This window comes from Coregonus clupeaformis, chromosome 32, assembly GCF_020615455.1.
Source record: "Coregonus clupeaformis isolate EN_2021a chromosome 32, ASM2061545v1, whole genome shotgun sequence".
NCBI classification, from domain to species: Eukaryota; Metazoa; Chordata; class Actinopteri; order Salmoniformes; family Salmonidae; genus Coregonus; species Coregonus clupeaformis.
The window spans coordinates 1613122-1633708 of record NC_059223.1 but is presented as its reverse complement, the minus strand read 5'-3'; the positions used below and the strand labels follow the sequence as shown (position 1 = coordinate 1633708).

At 45.0% G+C, this 20587-nt stretch overlaps 1 protein-coding gene across 1 annotated transcript in view; it reads right to left on the bottom strand.

The window, feature by feature from the left end:
- Window positions 1–20587, bottom strand: part of chd9 (chromodomain helicase DNA binding protein 9) — a 108120-nt gene that overhangs the window by 29695 nt on the left and 57838 nt on the right. Inside the window, 11 exon segments of the mRNA XM_045209977.1 lie at window positions 2921–3064; window positions 3395–3571; window positions 5472–5715; window positions 13076–13197; window positions 13324–13458; window positions 14874–14960; window positions 15215–15332; window positions 15792–15847; window positions 16726–16794; window positions 17267–17416; window positions 18864–18975. Coding sequence (XP_045065912.1) covers window positions 2921–3064; window positions 3395–3571; window positions 5472–5715; window positions 13076–13197; window positions 13324–13458; window positions 14874–14960; window positions 15215–15332; window positions 15792–15847; window positions 16726–16794; window positions 17267–17416; window positions 18864–18975 — 1414 coding nt within the window.

Sequence of the window (20587 nt, the reverse complement as noted above, 5' to 3'; positions counted from 1 at the left end):
TGATTAAGAGGGGTTGACAATGGGGCGTTCAGTGGTACTATGATTGTCAAACCAGTACAACACACTGAGTGTACCAAACATTAGGAACACCTGCTTTTTCCATGACATAGACTGACCAGGTGAATCCAGGTGAAACCTACGATCCCTTATTGATGTCACCTTTTAAATCCAATTCAATCAATAAGCGCCTTCATAAAGTATTCAGACCCCTGGACTTTTTCCACATTTTGTTACGTTACAGCCTTATTCTAAAATTGATTAAATACTTATTTCCTTCAGCAATCTACACACAATACCCCATAATGAAAAAGCGAAAACAGGTTTTCTGAATTTTTTGCAAATGTATAAAGACAACGAAAAAACAAATACCTTATTTACATAAGTATTCAGACCCTTTGCTATGAGACTCGAAATTGAGCTCAGGTACATCCTGTTTCCATTGATCATCCTTGAGATGTTTCTACAACTTGATTGGAGTCAACCTGTGGTAAATTAATTGATTGGACATGATTTGGAAAGGCATACACCTGTCTATATAAGGTCCCACAGTTGACAGTGCATGTTAGAGCAAAACCCAAGCCATGAGGTCGAAGGAATTGTCTGTAGAGCGCCGAGACATGATTCTGTCGAGGCACAGATCTGGGGAAGGGTACCAAACAATGTCTTCAGCATTGAAGGTCCCAAAGAACACAGTGGCCTCCATCATTCTTAAATGGAAGAAGTTTGAAACCACCAAGACTCTTCCTAGAGCTGGCCGCTCGGCCAAACTGAGCAATCAGAGGAGAAGGGCCTTGGTCAGGGAGGTGACCAAGAACCCGATGGTCACTGACAGAGCTCTATAGTTCCTCTGTGAAGATGGGAGAACCTTCCAGAAGGACAATCATCTCTGCAGCACTCCACCAATCAGGCCTTTATGGTAGAGTGGCCAGACAGAAGCCACTCCTCAGTAAAAGGCACATGACAGCCCGCTTGGAGTTTGCCAAAAGGCACCTAAAGACTCTCAGATTATGAGAAACAAGATTCTCTGGTCTGATGAAACCAAGATTGAACTATTTGGCCTGAATGCCAAGCGTCACGTCTGGAGGAAACCAGGCACCATCCCTACGATGAAGCATGGTGGTGGCAGCATCATGCTGTGGGGATGTTTTTCAGCGGCAGGGACTGGGAGACTAGTCAGGATTGACGCAAACATGAACGGAGCAAAGTACAGAGAGATCCTTGATGAAAACCTGCTCCAGAGCGCTCAGGACCTCAGATTGGGGCGAAGCAACAAGACAACGACCCTAAGCACACAGCCAAGACAACGCAGGAGTGGCTTCGGGACAAGTCAGCCAGAGCCCGAACATCTCTGGAGAGACCTGAAAATAGCTGTGCAGCAACGCTCCTCATCCAACCTGACAGAGCTTGAGAGGATCTGCAGAGAGGAATGGGAGAAACTCCCCAAATACAGGTGTGCCAAGCTTGTAGCGTCATACCCAAGAAGACTCGAGGCTGTAATCGCTGCCAAATGTGCTACAACAAAGTACTGAGTAAAGGGTCTGAATACTTATGTAAATGTGTTATTTCAGTTTTTCTTTTTTTATACATTTGCTAAAATATCTAAAAACCTGTTTTTGCTTTGTCATTATGGGGTATTGTGTGTAGATTGATGAGGGGAAAAAACAATTTAATCAATTTTAGAATAAGGCTGTAACGTAACAAAATGTGGAAAAAGTCAAGGGGTCTGAATACTTTCCGAATGCACTGTAGATGAAGGGGAGACAGGTTTAAGGATTTTTAAGCTAGAGACAATTGAGGCATGGATTATGTGCCATTCATAGGGCAAGACAAAAGATTGAAGTGCCTTTAAACCGGGGTATGGTAGTAGGTGCCAGGTGCACCGGTTTGAGTGTGTCAAGAACTGCAACGCTGCTGGGTTTTTCACGCTTAACAGTTTCCTGTGTGTATCAAAGATTGTCCACCACCCAAAGGACATCCAGCCAACTTGACACAACTGTGGGAAGCATTGGAGTCAACATGGGCCAGCATACCGGTGGAATGCTTTCGACACCTTGTAGTCCATGCCTAGACAAATTGAGGCTGTTCTGAGGGGAAAGGGGGGGTGCAACTCAATATTAGGAAGGTGTTCTTAATGTTTTGTACACTCAGTGTATAGCTCCATAGGAAGATATGATGACTGATTAAAATAATAGGCTAATGAAGTCCATGGGGTTGATAATAGGGGTACTCAAATAACTGTAATTACAGAAGAATAATGCTACAGGGTATTTGACATAATATCAACCATATGTAGGTCTTTCAAAAATCAAAATCAAATCAAATTTTATTTGTCACATCCGCCAAATACAACAGGTGTGAAATGCTTACTTACAAGCCCTTAACCAACAATGTAGTTTTAAGAAAATAGAGTTAAGAAAATATTTACTAAATAAACTAAAAGTAAAAAAAGTAACACAATAAAATAACAATAACGAGGCTATATACAGGGGGTCCATGTAGGTAGGGGTAAAGTGACTATGCGTAGATAATAAACAGTGAGTAGCAGAAGTGTGTGTGTGTGTGTGTGTAGTTGGAGAGCTCTATTCTCCTTCAGAGTTCTATCTGTACCAACGGGACCTTTAGCTCCACACACACTGACACACTGTTCAAACACCAGGAGGGGTGATGGGGAAACACACTTATCCCCTGATACCATATGAAAACACATTAGCTTCTGTATTAATAATCATATTCATTATGATCAGTGAGGGTAAAGGACACACTCACACACAGGCAAACAGGCAGAGACAAAAATATAACACACTGTATTTCTCACATACACACTTTGTTGATAGGAACCCAACAACATAACACTCACACACTGACACCGACACACTTGATAGGAACCAAACAACCACATGATAGAATCACACAGCCTCACCTGCTCCTCAGTCTTGAGGTCTCCAAACTCCAGCATGAAGGTGTTCTCTGAGGGGAAGTGTTGAGGCTCCAGGAAGTGCAGCAGACTGAACAGCTCCTCTACCGTGTTCTGGAGGGGGGTCCCTGTCAGAAGGACTTTGTGTTCCTGGAGATAGAGGAGAGGGAAGAGAGAGATGTGAGTTAGAAACAATACAAGACACACAGCATAGGAACTCCAACATACAAGCTGTGCCTCAACTGAACACAACTACAGAGAGAGGGGAGACCTCAATCACAAACAATCTTAAGAGACAACCAGATTGGTGTACAGTATTAGTTACCAAATGGGCACTTTTCACAGCTTCTCTCCACACACAAACAAGATACTGATTTGAGACACACTAGGTCTAGGATCTCAAACATTCAAGCTGTAATGGCTGCATTTCTGCCCTTTGTTCAGTTCTGCCCTACAGTATGCTCAGTGACTTGGACATACCAGATTCATGAGCTTGAAGCCCTCTAGCAGCTTGCAGTTCTTGTTCTTGAGGCGATGGGCCTCGTCGATGATGACGCAGCGCCACTCGATGGCGTTGAGCTCGGGACAGCCACCCAGGATCATCTCAAAGGTGGTGATGAGGGCGTGGAACTTGTAGGCTCCCCGCACCACACGACCCTGGAGGGAAACCAGGAAGAAACACACAGGAAGTCAATACAACTCTTCTATTCATTCAGCTTTTCTCATTCTCAATGGTTGACTGTATAATGACTTCTAAAGAAATATCAGTGATTTAAATAATTTGAGAAGACAGAATATAAAGATGGTCCTTGAAAATATTCCATTCTCATATCTAGTGAGACATCCTGTGCAGTGTGTGTGATTCCCTGTGTGTTAAGGTGATTCCCTGTGTTTTTAAAGGGGTGAGCCGTGCTGTCAGTATGAACCCAGTGACATCACAGTGTTCCAGTGAGACATCCTGGTGGCAGCTCCTCTTCCCCCTCCTCCTTCATCTTTCTTTCCACTCCTCCCTCAACTGTTCTTTCCACTCCTCCTTCATCTGTTCTTTCCACTCCTCCTTCATCTGTTCTTTCCACTCCTCCCTCAACTGTTCTTTCCACTCCTCCTTCATCTGTTCTTTCCCCTCCTCCTTCATCTGTTCTTTCCACTCCTCCCTCAACTGTTCTTTCCACTCCTCCTTCATCTGTTCTTTCAACTCCTCCTTCATCTGTTCTTTCCACTCCTCCTTCATCTGTTCTTTCCCCTCCTCCTTCATCTGTTCTTTCAACTCCTCCTTCATCTGTTCTTTCCACTCCTCCTTCATCTGTTCTTTCCCCTCCTCCTTCATCTGTTCTTTCCACTCCTCCCTCATCTGTTCTTTCCACTCCTCCTTCATCTGTTCTTTCCACTCCACCTTCATCAGTTCTTTCCCCTCCTCCCTCATCTGTTCTTTCCACTCCTCCTTCATCTGTTCTTTCCACTCCTCCCTCATCTGTTCTTTCCACTCCTCCCTCATCTGTTCTTTCCCGTCCTCCTTGTTACATTTGCATACTAAGATCTCCTAACTGCTGTCTGTCATTCCACATTACTCTGCCAACCACCGCAGCAAAAACCTTTGCCCAGGGCTACCACCTGACATGTGCCACTCTTCAAAACCTTCTCATGTGCTGTTAAATTGAGTCCTGCTTTCAAGTTTTAATGTCACATGCACAAGTACAGTGACATGTCTTTCTTGCAAGCTCTAACCCCAACAATGCAGTAATCAATAACAATGTATTACTTAAAATAACAAGGTAGAACAAAGACACACAAGATATAAAAATAAGAAATTAGAAGAACATGACTAAGTAAGCATGTTCCTGGAGAGCTATCCTCCTGTAGGTTTTCGCTCCAACCCCAGGTGTTACTAACCTGATTCATCTTATCAACCTGCTAATAATTAGAATCAGTTGTGCTAGATTAGGGTTGGAGCAAAAACCTACAGGACGGTAGCTCTCCAGGAACAATCTTGGGCAGTCCTGATATACAGGGTCAGTTCCAGTAGCATATTTACAATGTGAAGGGATACTGGATCATTATAGGTACATATGTATAGGGGTAAGGTGACTAGGCACGCTGGAACATCACAGTCATGCTACTCAATCTCAGTATCTCTCTCTCATTATGTGGTCTGCAAGCTCTTCCTTGGACAAATCTCATTGTCCTACTGAGTATCTCTGATATCATGTCACTATTCCCTGATACACAATAGAACAAATACTGTCATTACTTTAATGGACAAGAGAGACACCTGAGTTTCACTTCACCATTCACAGCTAATGATAAGTGCATCACATTATCTCCTGTTCTCCCGTTTCTATTGTGTTAGTAAGCATTATGCGATGCTGGCTGCCAGCGGGTTTCAAGGCCCTTTTGCTGTTGTTTTTGACAACCACCACCTCCCCTCCCCTCATCAGAAGACAACTTTTTTAAACTTCAAGGACCCGTCTGTTGTTGTTGTTGTTGTTTATCTGTGGGTCCCTGACTGTACATCTCATACGGCTAGCCTGTGTTGTTTATTTATGTTGTTGTTGTTTACCTGTGTGTCCCTGGAGTACATCTCGTACTGCTGCAGCATCTGCCTGCTGACCATGGAGCCGTGGTAGACAATGACGTTGAGGTGGGTCCACGTTCTGAACTCCCTCTCCCAGTTGGCGATGGTGGAGAGGGGGGCGATGATGAGGAAGGGGCCCCTGATGCCCACACGCCAGATCTCCTCCAGAAACGTGATGGACTGGATGGTCTTCCCCAGACCCATCTCATCTGCCAGGATACAGTTCCGTCTACCAGGGAGGAAGAGAGGGAGGGAGGAAGAAAGGAGTGAGAGGAAGCAAGAGGTGGTTGGAGGAAGAAAGAGAGAGAGAGTTGTGGTCCTGTCTGATATTGATTCTAAGTGATGAGACTGGGCTGAACAGAATCCTTACTCTAGTATTCAGGCAGAACATTAATCTGGTTGTCCAGAAGGTGGGGTGTTACAGTAAATCTGGACATTAATTGCAAAGAGCAGATACTCCCACTTGCCTCCTAGACTTGAATCCTTAATCTTAAAGGCCCAGTGCAGTCAAAAGCAGGATTTTCCTGTGTTTGATATACATTTCCACAAAATGAGGATGGAATAATAATCTGAAATTGTGATAATGCCCTTTTAGTGTAAGAGCTGAAAATACCGGCTGAAATTTCAGCCTGTTTTGGTGGGATGTTGTTTTGGTTGTAAATTAGTTGATAGACCAATAACAAAGAGAGTTTCAAACCTCTCTGCCAATGACAGCTAGTTTTCCCCTCCCCACTCAGACCACTGCCAGGCAGTCCTAGCAAAATTGTTGCTTGAGAAATTGCTCTTTGCTAAGAAGCAATTTTTTGTTTCTTTTTGACAATTTTAACCTCTTAAATGTAATGGCAAAATGTAGATTTCCGCCTAAATAGACATACCCAAAAGTAACTGCTATTCATGTGTGATTACATGTTTCTGGCATGCAAAGCTTGGTATATTTGGAAAGAAGACATCTGGGAGATGATGAGGAAATGATCAGACGATAGATAGGAGTTACATAGTTCAAAATACACAAGATCAAGCATATACATAATAACCGTTGTTTTTTATTATTTTTTGAAAGTATCTTTCATTGACAAGCTATAAGTGAATTATTGATGACTAGAGCTGGAAACACATCAAATGGCTTCCACAACATGTGAACAATATTATTAAAAAAATGGGATTGATAGACCTAACAACTAGAAATGGGCAGATGTTTTAGTAAGTGGTGTCAGGTGTGGTCACGGGACGTTTCCAAGTGTCCCGAAACCTCTCCAAAGTGGCATATGTCTGTAAATTAGATAATTCCAGCGCTATTACATATTTGCAATCCCTAAATGCTATTTATTCAGTATAAAAACACAATTTCTACCATATCAACCTCACTCAAACATTGTGGTTGTGTTATGGGGTATCCAGGGTACATTCAAGTGTCTTTTCAACCTCTCCAAAGTGTCCGAATGTGGTAATTTGCACACTGGATGTGCCTAAAAGTTATTGTTCACTATAAAAACTAAATTTCTACAACACCAACCCCGCTCAAACATTGTGGTGGTGTCGGGGGACATACAGGGGATATGGATGCCTACAGCGCATAAGCAGGCGACATCATATTTTTGATGTGCAAAGATATAGTCACTCGGTGGACATTCGATGTTGCCATTAAGTCATACATCATCAGATAACACTGGCAATATGCTAGATTGGTTCCTACCAACCTAAGGATTCATTTGATACCCTCCATGTAGCTATAGCTCAAACACAGACCAAGCTTACCTTTTAAGATGTTTTTAAATGTAAATGTAATGTTTGCTGTTTGGTGAACATGTTGTGTAAAATAAACATTTTCACTCTCGGGGCTGGTGATCAATAACGGTAGGTCACAGGCAGACAAATAAGATATCCTCATGATCTGTGGAGTCCCGGCTTTCAATGTGTATCAATGTATTCCGTGTTAATTTCATTTATACTTTACAACGCTAACCGGAATGTAGGTAGCAGCCATCATGAAATGAGGTCATCGGCTCGGCCTGCCCTTATATAAATTAGTATGCCAATACAGTTGAAGTCGGACGCTTACATAATAATAATAATAATAATATGCCATTTAGCAGACGCTTTTATCCAAAGCGACTTACAGTCATGCGTGCATACATACACCTTAGCCAGATACATTTAAACTCAGTTTTTCACAATTCCTGAAATTTTATCCTAGTAAAAATTCCCTGTCTTAGGTCAGTTAGGATCACCACTTTATTTTAAGAATGTGAAATGTCAGAATAATAGTAGAGAGAATGATTTATTTCAGCTTTTATTTCTTTCATCACATTCCCAGTGGGTCAGAAGTTTACATACACTCAATTAGTATTTGGTGGCATTGCCTTTAAATTGTTTAACTTGGGTCAAACGTTTCGGGTAGACTTCCACAAGCTTCCCACAATAAGTTGGGTGAATTTTGGCCCATTCCTCCTGACAGAGCTGGAGTAACTGAGTCAGGTTTGTAGGCCTCCTTGCTCGCACACGCCTTTTCAGTTCTGCCCACACATTTTCTATAGGCTTGAGGTCAGGGCTTTGTGATGGCCACTCCAATACCTTTACTATGTTGTCCTTCAGCCATTTTGCAACAACTTTGGAAGTATGCTTGGGGTCATTGTCCATTTGGAAGACCCATTTGCGACCAAGCTTTAACTTACTGACTGATGTCTTGAGATGTTGCTTCAATATATCCACATAACTTTCCTTCCTCATGATGCCATCTATTTTGTGAAGTGCACCAGTCCCTCCTGCAGCAAAGCACCCCAACAACATGATGCTGCCACCCCTGTGCTTCACGGTTGGGATGGTGTTCTTCGGCTTGCAAGCATCCCCCTTTTTCCTCCAAACATAACGATGGTCATTATGGCCAAACAGTTCTATTTTTGTTTCATCAGACCAGAGGACATTTCTCCAAAAAGTACAATCTTTGTCCCAATGTGCAGTTGCAAACCGTAGTCTGGCTTTTTTATGGCGGTTTTGGAGCAGTGGCTTCTTCCATGCTGAGCGGCCTTTCAGGTTATATCGATATAGGACTCGTTTTCCTGTGGATATAGATACTTTTGTACCTGTTTCCTCCAGCATCTTCACAAGGTCCTTTGCTGTTGTTCTGGGATTGATTTGCACTTTTTGCACCAAAGTATGTTTATCTCTAGGAGACAGAACACATCTCCTTCCTGAGTGGTATGACGGCTGCGTGGTCCCATGGTGTTTATACTTGCGTACTATTGTTTGTACAGATGAACGTGGTACCTTCCGGCGTTTGGAAATTGCTCCCAAGGATGAACCAGACTGGCGGAGGTCTACAATCTATTTTTCGGAGGTCTTGGCCGATTTCTTTTGATTTTCCCATGATGTCAAGCAAAGAGGCACTGAGTTTGAAGGTAGGCATTGAAATACATCCACAGGTACACCTCCAATTGACTCAAATGATGTCAATTAGCCTATCAGAAGCTTCTAAAGCCAACTTAGTGTATGTAAACTTCTGACCCACTGGAATTGTGATACAGTGAATTATAAGTGAAATAATCTGTCTGTAAACAATTGTTAGAAAGATTACTTGTGTCATGCACAAAGTAGATGTCCTAACCGACTTGCCAAAACTATAGTTTGTTAACAAGAAATTTGTGGAGTGGTTGAAAAACGAGCTTTAATGACTCCAACCTAAGTGTATGTAAACTTCCGACTTCAACTGTATATGGTAGTAAGTCATACCAAAGATTTGAAGGTAGCCTGACTGCCATTAGGTACCGAGATGAGATCCTCAGACCCCTTGTGAGACCATATGCTGGTGCGGTTGGCCCTGGGTTCCTCCTAATGCAAGACAATGCTAGATCTCATGTGACTGGAGTGTGTCAGCAGTTCCTGCAAGAGGAAGGCATTGATGCTATGGACTGGCCCGCCCGTTCCCCAGACCTGAATCCAATTGAGCACATCTGGGACATCATGTCTCGCTCCATCTACCAACGCCACGTTGCACCACAGACTGTCCAGGAGTTGGCGGATGCTTTAGTCCAGGTCTGGGAGGAGATCCCTCAGGAGACCATCCGCCACCTCATCAGGAGCATGCCCAGGCGTTGTAGGGAGGTCATACAGGCACGTGGAGGCCACACACACTACTGAGCCTCATTTTGACTTGTTTTAAGGACATTACATCAAAGTTGGATCAGCCTGTAGTGTGGTTTTCCACTTTAATTTTGAGTGTGACTCCAAATCCAGACCTCCATGGGTTGATAAATGTAATTTCCATTGATAATTTTTGTGTGATTTTGTTGTCAGCACATTCAACTATGTAAAGAAAAAAGTATTTAATAAGATTATTTCATTCATTCAGATCTAGGATGTGTTATTTTAGTGTTCCCTTAATTTTTTTGAGCAGTGTAGAACAGTGAACAGCTCTGTGGGCCAATCCACAAGCCTCAGAGGCACACAGGCTAATAATGTTAACTCAGCAAAATCACTGCACGCTCTAAACACAACACAGGAAAACCTCAACACTACCTCTGTGCAGTGACAATGTCTCTAAACCAAACAAGCTATACTGAAAGATAAGTCAATGAAAACGTTCTCAGTAAAACCGTTTTTAAGACTAAGACACAAATCAAGACAGACAACCAAGAAAACCTTCAGTCAATGAAAGCATCCTCTCTGAGAACCGTTTTCAAAGATACTGTACAAAGCAAGACAGACAACCTTGCAATCTTTTCATATAGCCTATGTGGCGTAGTGCAGTGTTTTTGTCACGCCCTGGCTCTGGGGACTATGTTAGGTTGAGCCAGGGTGTGTAAGTCTATGTTTTGTATATCTATGTTGGCCTGAGTGACTCCCAATCAGAGGCAACGAGTGTCAGCTGGTTGTCTCTGATTGGGAGCCATATTTAACTATGGGTCTTTTCACTTTGTGTTGTGGTTTCTTGTTCCGTGTTTGTTGGTTTATGTAACCAGGGACGTCACGTTTAGTTTTTTGTTGTTTTGATCGTGTGATCATCTTGATAAAATAAAATGTTCGCATTCAACACTGCGCCTTGGTCCTCCTCATTGGTAGACGATCGTGACAGAAGAAACCACCAAGACAGGACCAAGCAGCGTGAAGAGGAGAGTGGATGGACCTGGGATCAGTGGAGTAGGAGTCTCAACTGGGCCCAGCCAAGCGAGGAGCAGAAAGGTTGGACTTTGAAGCAGTGGAGTGAGAGTCTGGCGAGAACTAGGGAGGCCTGGTCCACGGGGAGGAGAGAACCCCAGAAAATTTTTAGGGGGGGGCTCACGACGTGGACGACGGGGCAGCCGGAGGCCGCGATGGAGCGGTCCAGCGGGTGTGCAGAGGAGGCCGCCAGGTTAAGGGGGCCACTGGTCACAGAGGAGAGAGAAAGTGTGGAGGCACGGCGAGAGGTACTGGGGTGTATTACCAGTCCGGTCCGGCCCGTTCCTGATCCCTGCATAGGGCCAGTGGCGTGTGTCCCCAGTACGGTTCGGCCTGTTCCTGCCTCTCGCACCGAGCCTGTGGTGCGCGTCGTCAGCCCTGTCCGGCCCGTTCCTGCTCTCCGTACCAAGTCGGTGGTGCGCGTCGCCAGCCCGGTCCGGCCCATTCCTGCTCTCCGCACCAAGTCTGTGGTGCGCGTCGCCAGCCCAGTCCGGCCCATCCAAGCTTCCCGCACCGAGCCTGTGGTGCGCGTCGTCAGCCCTGTCCGGCCCGTTCCTGCTCTCCGTACCAAGTCGGTGGTGCGCGTCGCCAGCCCGGTCCGGCCCATTCCTGCTCTCCGCACCAAGTCTGTGGTGCGCGTCGCCAGCCCAGTCCGGCCCATCCAAGCTTCCCGCACCAAGCCAGTGGTGTGCGTCGTCAGTCCGGCACGGCCCGTGCCTGCTCTCCGCACCAAGTCTATGGTGCGTTTCGTCAGCCCTGTCCGGCCCGTTCCTGCTCTCCGCACCAAGTCTGTGGTGCGCGTCGCCAGCCCAGTCCGGCCCATCCAAGCTCCCCGCACCAGGTCAGTGGTGCGCGTCGTCAGCCCGGTCCGGCTCATTCCTGCTCCCCGCACCAAGTCAGGGGTGCGCTTCGTCAGCCCGGTCCGGCCCGTTCCTCCTCCACGCATCAAGCCAGGGGTGTGCGTCGTCAGTCCAGCACAACCCGTGCCTGGGTCATGTCCGGGCCGGATCCGCCGCCGAGGCGGAGTGCCCACCCGGTCCCTCCCCTGTTGTGGTTGTTTGCGCGGCCGGAGTCCGCGCCTTTGGGGAGTACTGTCACGCCCTGGCTCTGGGGACTATGTTATGTTGAGCCAGGGTGTGTAAGTCTATGTTTTGTATATCTATGTTGGCCTGAGTGACTCCCAATCAGAGGCAACGAGTGTCAGCTGGTTGTCTCTGATTGGGAGCCATATTTAACTATCGGTCTTTTCACTTTGTGTTGTGGTTTCTTGTTCCGTGTTTGTTGGTTTATGTAACCAGGGACGTCACGTTTCGTTTTTTGTTGTTTTGATCGTGTGATCATCTTGATAAAATAAAATGTTCGCATTCAACGCTGCGCCTTGGTCCTCCTCATTGGTAGACGATCGTGACAGTTTTTCCAGTACTGTTTTGCATGTTTATGCTGTTATTAACCACTAGGGTTGGGCAGTATTTTCATACCTTCATACCGTTCCTGTACCATACCAAGGTATATGGTATTACTGGCAGTGCACAAAAGGGGCACTATTTATTTCCAAACGTAGAATATATACATACACACACACATACATACACACACGGTGCCACGTTGACGGTGCCACATTGAAAGTCACTGAGCTCTTCAGTACGGGCCATTTTACTGCCAATGTTTGTCTCTGGAGATTGCATGGCGGTGTGCTACATTTTATACACCTGTCAGCAACGGCAAAAAATTAAGCAGTAGGGATCTTGATTGTCTCTGCTGTAACCAAGAAGTGTGATCTTGCAAGCTAGCCACTTAGCTAGCAAGTTAGCAAACCAAATGCATAGCTGGCGCCCTGAGCAGGAGATAATTTATTTGGTACATCTTAGATCGTTAACTTATAGTTATAAGTAGTGGCGTAGCACTCACCCCTCTGAGCTTTAGGGCGCCCCAAACCCCCCCAAAAACAAAACAAAACAAAAATCATACCGTTGGTATTTCTAAATACCCCGGTATACAGTATATACCATATATACGGCATACCGTCCAAACCTATTAACCACATTCTCCACAGGTTTTGAATACTAAACCAAGCTAGAAATCAGCAGGCTCTGAGCAAGCGTCTCCCTGTCTCTGTGCTCCGGTACAGACATGCTGTCAGCTCGCTGCTTCACTAGCTTCTCTTCTGCACTACTTAGCAATCTGACAGTCCAGCCCTTGTCTCTCTGGCTGGGATACAGTATGCTACAACCAGAGGATCTGAAGTCTGGAATAACCCTGTGTTTCTGACTCGTCAGAATCTGCTCAGGGCAGTAGAACACTGTGTGTGTCTGTGTTTGTGTTTGCACATGCATACAGCTACAGTGTGTGTGTGTGTGTATGTGTGTGTGTATCTGTGCACGTGCGTAGAAACGTGTGTGTGTGTGTGTGTGCGCGCAGCCTTGGGGGGCCCTACTGACCTGTTGTACCAGTTGAAGAGGAGCCAGTTGACTCCCTCCAGCTGGTAGTCCCTGAGGACGTTACTGTTCATGTACTCCCTCGACTGATCCCTCTTCTTCCACAGGCTGGCTGGGGGACGCTCCTGGGGGGGTAGAGAATGTTAGAGGAGGAGAAGGAAAGAGAGATGAGAAAAGAGAACAGAAAAGGAGAGAAAAGAAGAGAAGAGAGAGGAAGAGAAGAGAAAGGAGGTTGAATAAAGGTGGCTTACCGTCCTCCGGGAGTCTGGCCTTGCTGCCTGCAGCTGCTCAAACTCCTCTATTTTACTCTGGTCCACATCCCCCTTCAGTTCCCACGTACTGTCTTCATAGGGCAGAGAGCACCACTTAACCAGGTAGTACACCACCTGTTGGGGGAAGAGGGATGGAGAGAGGGGGTAGGAGGAAGGGGGAGGGAGGGAGAAAGAAAGAGAGAGAGAGATATGATGTGAGTTAAAACAACACACACTTCTACTCAATACAACACATATCACATTTAACTTCACACTGTTCACTGTATGTATGTCATTGTGTCAGTAAGGGGAAAACACTGCATGAAACCTTCTTTAATCGTCAGTTAACACAGACACACACACACTCTATCTCCCTCCCTCTCATAAACACACACCACTCTCTCTCTCCCACAAACACACATACTGCTCCTAACTTTTAAAACGTTAGGCACCAAACTGAATTTAAGGAGCACCAGAAATAAATAGATTTTTTAACCGTTTAGGCTAGGGACAAGCCATTTTCTTTGCCGTAAAGCTGCAAGCATGCCTGTCGCGAAGCGGTGCTCCATTATCCCTCTCTGACACTCAGAGGCTGCATGACAGTGAACTTGCAAAGTCTGATCAGACTGGCCTGTGCTCTTGGTTATAACAGGAGATTAAATTACACAATGTACCAAATTTGCTCGCTCTGCGCGCTGCTCCAATGTAACAAATGTACAAATCTAAAACAGAAGTCTCATCACAGTCTCCATCCCCGCTCGCCATCACGGCTAAATTCTATTCCAAAACCTGATGGAGGAATAGATGCGTATGGCCAGGCTCTGTCGTAGCCGGCCGCGACCGGGAGACCCATGGGGCGGCGCACAATTGGCCCAGCGTCGTCCAGGGTAGGGGAGGGAATGACCGGCAGTGATGTAGTTCAGTTGGTAGAGCATGGCGTTTGCAACGCCAGGGTTGTGGGTTTCGATTCCCACGGGGGGCCAGTATGAAAAAAATTAAATAAAAAATATAATGTAAGTCGCTCTGGATAAGAGCGTCTGCTAAATGACTAAAAATGTAAAATGTAAATGTATGAAGATGGGACGGAGAGAAGCAGGTGAGTGGGGGCTGGTAGGGGATGAGGCTGATTACAGCTGCCACATGATCTGTGCATGAAAGTGAAGCGGATATTATTGGACCTGCGCATACAAGAGACTAGTGGCAGATGCTTAAATTCAACTGGCGCCAGCAGGTTCTTTAGATCGGTAGGGCTGAACAATTTGGTAGTATCATATGAAACGGTACTACGGTATTCTAAAATGTTGGTATTACCGTGGTACCGGTACACCAAGCAACACTAGTAGCTACACCATCAGCTAAAGTAAGAGAGACAACAACCATAATATACATGTATGGAACGACCCCATGCTTTACAATAGTATCTTCTACAAATGGGGAGATGAGACACACTCAAGGACATACACACACACACAATCTCTCTCTCTCTTTCCAACAAAAGGCAGGCTAATCATCTCTCATTTGTTGTGAATGAGAGCCCCCCCCCCTCTTACCTCTCCTGTGTCCTTGTCTTCACAATAGGACACCTCCAGTACTCTGTCTACCTCCACATAGTCAGGGTTAAAGGGATCCTCCTCCATCTGAAAACACACAGGAAGTCATAGTCAGACAAACTAAACCACCTTCATGCCATCTGGAGTCTGGGGGGAAAGAAACACACTGTATGACTGTATGGGTGGGTAGCATGAACATATCAAGGCCTAAAGCACACTACATAGATGCATGCAAACACGCCTGCGCAAAACAGGCAAACACACACACACACACACACACCGGCATGCGTGCACACACACAAACGCACACGAACACACAAACTGCTGTGAAAGGGTCTTACATCTGCAAAGAAGTGGGCCCTCTGTGCCTGTTTAATCTTGAAACGTTTGATCTTCTGCTGAATCCTCTTGTCTTTCTCCAGCTGCTGCTCTGTGGCCCACTCACAGTGGAGGTAGGAGCTGAGAGAGACAGAGAGGGGGACAACACACAGAGTCAGGAACGCACAAGAACACACACACACACACACTAATACAAACTTCAAATAAACCTTGGATGTCTTTTATGACATTCTTAGAGCATGTCGTACATCTTTCAAATGGATATATGTTTGCTTTATGTTTACATGTTCCATGTGTGCCATTTTGTACATTTTACATTTGTATAGGATTTACAATCTACTGCACATCAAATGAGTCTTCACTTCAGACTGACCTGGATTTGGTTCTACTGAAACTACAATGAGGTCACATGTGAGCTCAGTCAAAGGCATCTCAAAGTGGTAGTACAAGGACTAGTAATGACAAGCTGCGTCTTACATCGCTCTGTTTAACATGCTGTATTTGGCTTTTTCGGTTGAATACAAACATTTTAAAATGTGCATGCAATTATCTTAATTGGAATGAAAAATAATGCCTTACTAGTTTTTGTATTTTACAAAGAACTCCTCCACTTCTACGATAACTCCTGGAGCGACCTAGAAGAGGAACCAATATTATAGACTGAAAGCGCTTCATACACTGAGTGTACAAAACATTAAGAACAGAATATCAGGTGCCACCAACCTTTGTTTGAGACTGGTTATGATTTCAGTTCAAATCACCAAAACATGCTTGTCCAATCATTATGTATCTGTACTGTACTGTATGTGTTAGAGAATGCATACTGTACTGTATCTATACTGAGTGTACAAAACATTAGGAACATCTGCTCTTTCCAGGACATAGACTGACCAGGTGAATCCAGGTGAAAGCTACGATCCCTTATTGATGTTACTTGTTAAATCCACTTCAATCAGTATAGATGAAGGGGAGGAGACAGGTTAAAGGAGGATTTTTAAGCCTTGAGACACTTGAGACATGGATTGTGTATGTGTGCCATTCAGAGGGAGAAAGGGAAAGACAAAATATTGAAGTGCCTTTGAACGGGGTATGGTAGTAGGTGCCAGGCGCTCCAGTTTGTGTCAAGAACTGCAACGCTGCTGGGTTTTTCACGCTCAACAGTTTCCCGTGTGTCAAGAATGGTCCACCACCCAAAGGACATCCAGCCAACTTGACACAACTGTGGGAAGCATTGGAGTCAACATGGGCCAGCATCCCTGTGGAACGCTTTCGACACCTTGTAGAGTCCATGCCTCTACGAATTGAGACTGTTCTGAGGGCAAAAAAGGGGGGGTGCAATATAAAGAAGGTGTTCTTAATGTTTTGTACACTCAGAGTATAGTAGGAATTGAATTCAATCCAACCCGCATTGCAGAAGGTAAGTAGATGTACTACTGCAAACTAAGATACTATAGTACTACAAAGAGAGGTTCGACTGAATGTGCCATTAAAGATGATATGATTGTAATCCTACCTCGTTCTTGATTATTCGAGATGACATGATCTTGTCAACAACAGCAGCATCCTCCTCACTGGGGTTTTCCTGCAGCAATGACAAGGTGCAAACAAAACACTTTAACAGCTCCATGTACAACCTTCACACACCACACACCAGTTTCATGTATTTTCAATGTAAAACCAGAATACAGTATGGCCTTTAGATGCATTGTCCTGCTATAACACACACATTAGACTAGATAGAGCAATGATAGAGCAATGAAGAATGTAGCCTTGAGATGTATTGATACTGTAGAACCTATCAGTCTTACAGTGTTTCCCAACTCCAGTCCTCCAGTACCCCAAACAGTACACATTGCTGTTGTAGCCCAAGACACCTGATTCTACTCATTGAGGGATTGACGATTAGCTGACAAGTTGAATCAGGTGTGTTTGTCCGGGGCTACAACAAAAATGTGTACTGTTGGGGGGTACTGGAGGACTGGAGTTGGGGACCTCTGGTCTAGAACATCTGAATGTTATTGATTGATGCCTAGGCCAGGCCAGTATCTCCTCACCACAAACAGCTGCTGTGCGCGCTCTTTGCGTGCTGCAGCAGTGCTGGTCTTCTTGGCTTTAGCCATGACCTTCACCTCCTCATCAGACACCCTGGCCTCTCCCTCCTCTGCATACTTCTTCCTCTTCACCTGGCGGTTCGACCGACGAGTCTACAGGGGGGTGAGGGAAAGAGGTTTAGCATTACGGAGGTTCTGTATTATACAAATCAGAACAGCCAAAATATCAGTTCAACTCATTTCCTATGTTTTATTGGGTTAATATGCAGGCAGCCATCGAAGGCATTCCTGTCTATTCTCAATAGTGTGTGTGCATGTGTCTCTGTGTTGTATGCACTCCGCAGCAATATGTATGACATTCAAGCGTGCTTAGTGTTTATTATTAGGCAAACACATCAGAGAAACCCTGTTAATGACAGCCACAGTTTAATGAGATACTAAATACCATTCAGTTGAAACTAATAACGTGTCTGTGGATGAGAATTACCCAGGCTGACCATAAAAGACTTGGGCCTGCCAGGCTGTGGTCCCTCCTTCCCTGCCTGTCAGGCTGCCTCCCAGGCTGAGTGGTCCCTCCTTCCCTGCCTGTCAGGCTACCTCCCAGGCTGAGTGGTCCCTCCTTCCCTGCCTGTCAGGCTACCTCCCAGGCTGAGTGGTCCCTCCTTCCCTGCCTGTCAGGCTACCTCCCAGGCTGAGTGGTCCCTCCTTCCCTGCCTGTCAGGCTACCTCCCAGGCTGAGGGGTCCCCTGTGGTGATGATGCTGTAGCTGATCTCAGAGCTGTCTGTCTACTAACGCCACCACTTATAGTGCCACAGACAGGACAGGGCCATCATTCTAAATGACATCTTCAGACAGCTCTAATTAAGACTGGGGGGGGGGAGGGGTAATGAGGATAATTATACCCACACATGGGCAGGGAAGGGGGGGGATAATCCCTTATGACACAGGCAGGGGGAGAGAGGGGAGTTAGGGGAGAGAGTCTTTCATCCCCACTCACAGAATACTCTGTCAACTGGAACAGAGCAGATCATCCACCTCAACACCAGTGTCTATGGATAAGGACTGTCCTCATGGTATAGAATAGGCCTACCCCTAGATAATCCTCAACTCTACCAATGACACCAGTAAAATGACACTGGAGCTATTAGTTCTTGAGTTGGTCAGGCCCTGAACTCACTCTGAACCATCCGGTGTACTTTGACCCCATATCACAGCTGTGACACCTGCATTCCACTCAGCAATAGCAGCAGCAGCATGGCCAACGAGAGAGCCCAAGGACTCTCCATGGCTTTAACTATCACAACAACACTGTCATAAGAACCAGTCTATATGACATGAGTCTCTCAACATAAGGGCCTGCGTTCTGCAGACGGAGGAAATGGCCTCTCCAAAACAATAATAAAATAAATAAATAAATATAGTTACCTACCCCTGCCTTAAACCTCACAAAAACACTATCATAAGAGTTCTGCAGCCTTAAAGAGCCTGCATACTGTAGCCTTGGAGACAGGGGGAAGGACTCCACGCCTTTAACAATCACAATACCACAGTCATAAGGCTTTTGCGTGCTGCAGCTTGGAGCCTGGGGGAGGGACTCACCGAGTCATCGTCTTTCGAGGATCTTCGAGGCGGAGGTTCTTCATCAGACCCCTCCTCTGATGACTCTGTCTTCCTCTTCTTCTTTATCCCTCCAAATTTAATGACGATTTTCCTGAAATAAAGGATAATAGGACAAACATTAAGTATCAACGTCCGTTAAACGAGAGGAAAAATAGGAAAACCAGGACTTCATTTTCTCCTCTTTCCTTCTGCTTTGTCTCATTGAAACTGTCTCTGAATAATTAATTAACGATAATATAAAGATTGTCCTTGTTGTGCTAAATAAATGACCTCAGGAGTGTGTGTGATGCCGTGCGGTGCAGTCCAGTACAGTACATGCTGTGTTATTCACTGCATCTTTTAAAGGCAAAAAATAATGATTACCTCACAATATTGTGAGTGGTCCTCTGTAGCTCAGCTGGTAGAGCACGGCGCTTGTAACGCCAAGGTAGTGGGTTCGATCCCCGGGACCACCCATACACAAAAAATGTATGCACGCATGACTGTAAGTCGCTTTGGATAAAATCGTCTGCTAAATGGCATAAATAAATAAATAAATAAAATAATACCCAAAGAATTATAATTAAGTAGGCCTAGTTACTCTATTTCACTGTTATTACCAGTCCAGCTCTGTTTATTTTGTCTCACTTAAAATGAATGATTTAGTTGTTTCCATGGTTGCTTAATGCCTTATTAAATGCACTTTCATAACCTTGAAACAAATAGTGACCGATTCTAGTAGGCTGCTCTACATTTAAATGATAGCACATCAAAACACACATTTTCATGGGAAGCAACCATGCAGTTAGCTGTTAGCACATATAGGCCATTAGCACAATATTCTAAATAAATACCTTAGCATATTGAATGACCTAATGACCTCAGTAAGGGATTATTACATTACAAATATCCAATAATATAATCATGTCCCTCTTGGTTATTGTGTGAGAATAAGCTTCTAATATGTCCATGACTGTGGTGAGTCAATATCTCATCATGTGCAGAATGCAGAGACATTTTTCAGGGAGAAAAATATGTAGTGTGTGTGTAGTCTGTGTGTTTGTGTGTGTGTGTCCGTGTGTCTGCAGACAGGGAAGATATGAACCAGTAAACTGATACAATAGATCTCTGCTATGTACAGTTTGAGAGAAAGACACAAATACTCTCTCTCTCTCTCCCCCTCTCCCTCCTGTGTGCGTCTGCCTGCCTGCTTGTCTGTCTGTCTGTCTGTCCGCCCCAGCCTGATGTCTTCTTATCAACATATAAGACTGGACTTCCACTGCTCCATTTGCCAAGCTCTTTATTGGATCAAAACAGAGATATAGATAGTGACTGAGCCTCCTCCCTTCTCCGTCTCTAGCTCTCTGTCTTGCCACAGATTATCCATTATACTGACCAGATCCTCAAGTGGCCACTCTAACACTGAAAATAAATGTCTTCAAAAATGGAAGGCAGTCAGGAGGAGGCAAGATCAGGTGGGACCATTCTAGCCAATGAGAGGGCAGATACGCGTGTGAACAACAGGCAAAACTCTGATAGTGTTTTTTCTCAAAGATGCCGCGATGTCCTTCTAATATCATTAGACTCGTAAAAACCTAAGCATTAATAAACTTCTATTAGATCAAATAAGCCACATGTAGCAAATAAGCCATTACATTTTTTGTGAACTAAATTCGACACTCTCATTGACCTCCATACAAAAATTCCTCTCTTGTTGATCGTTT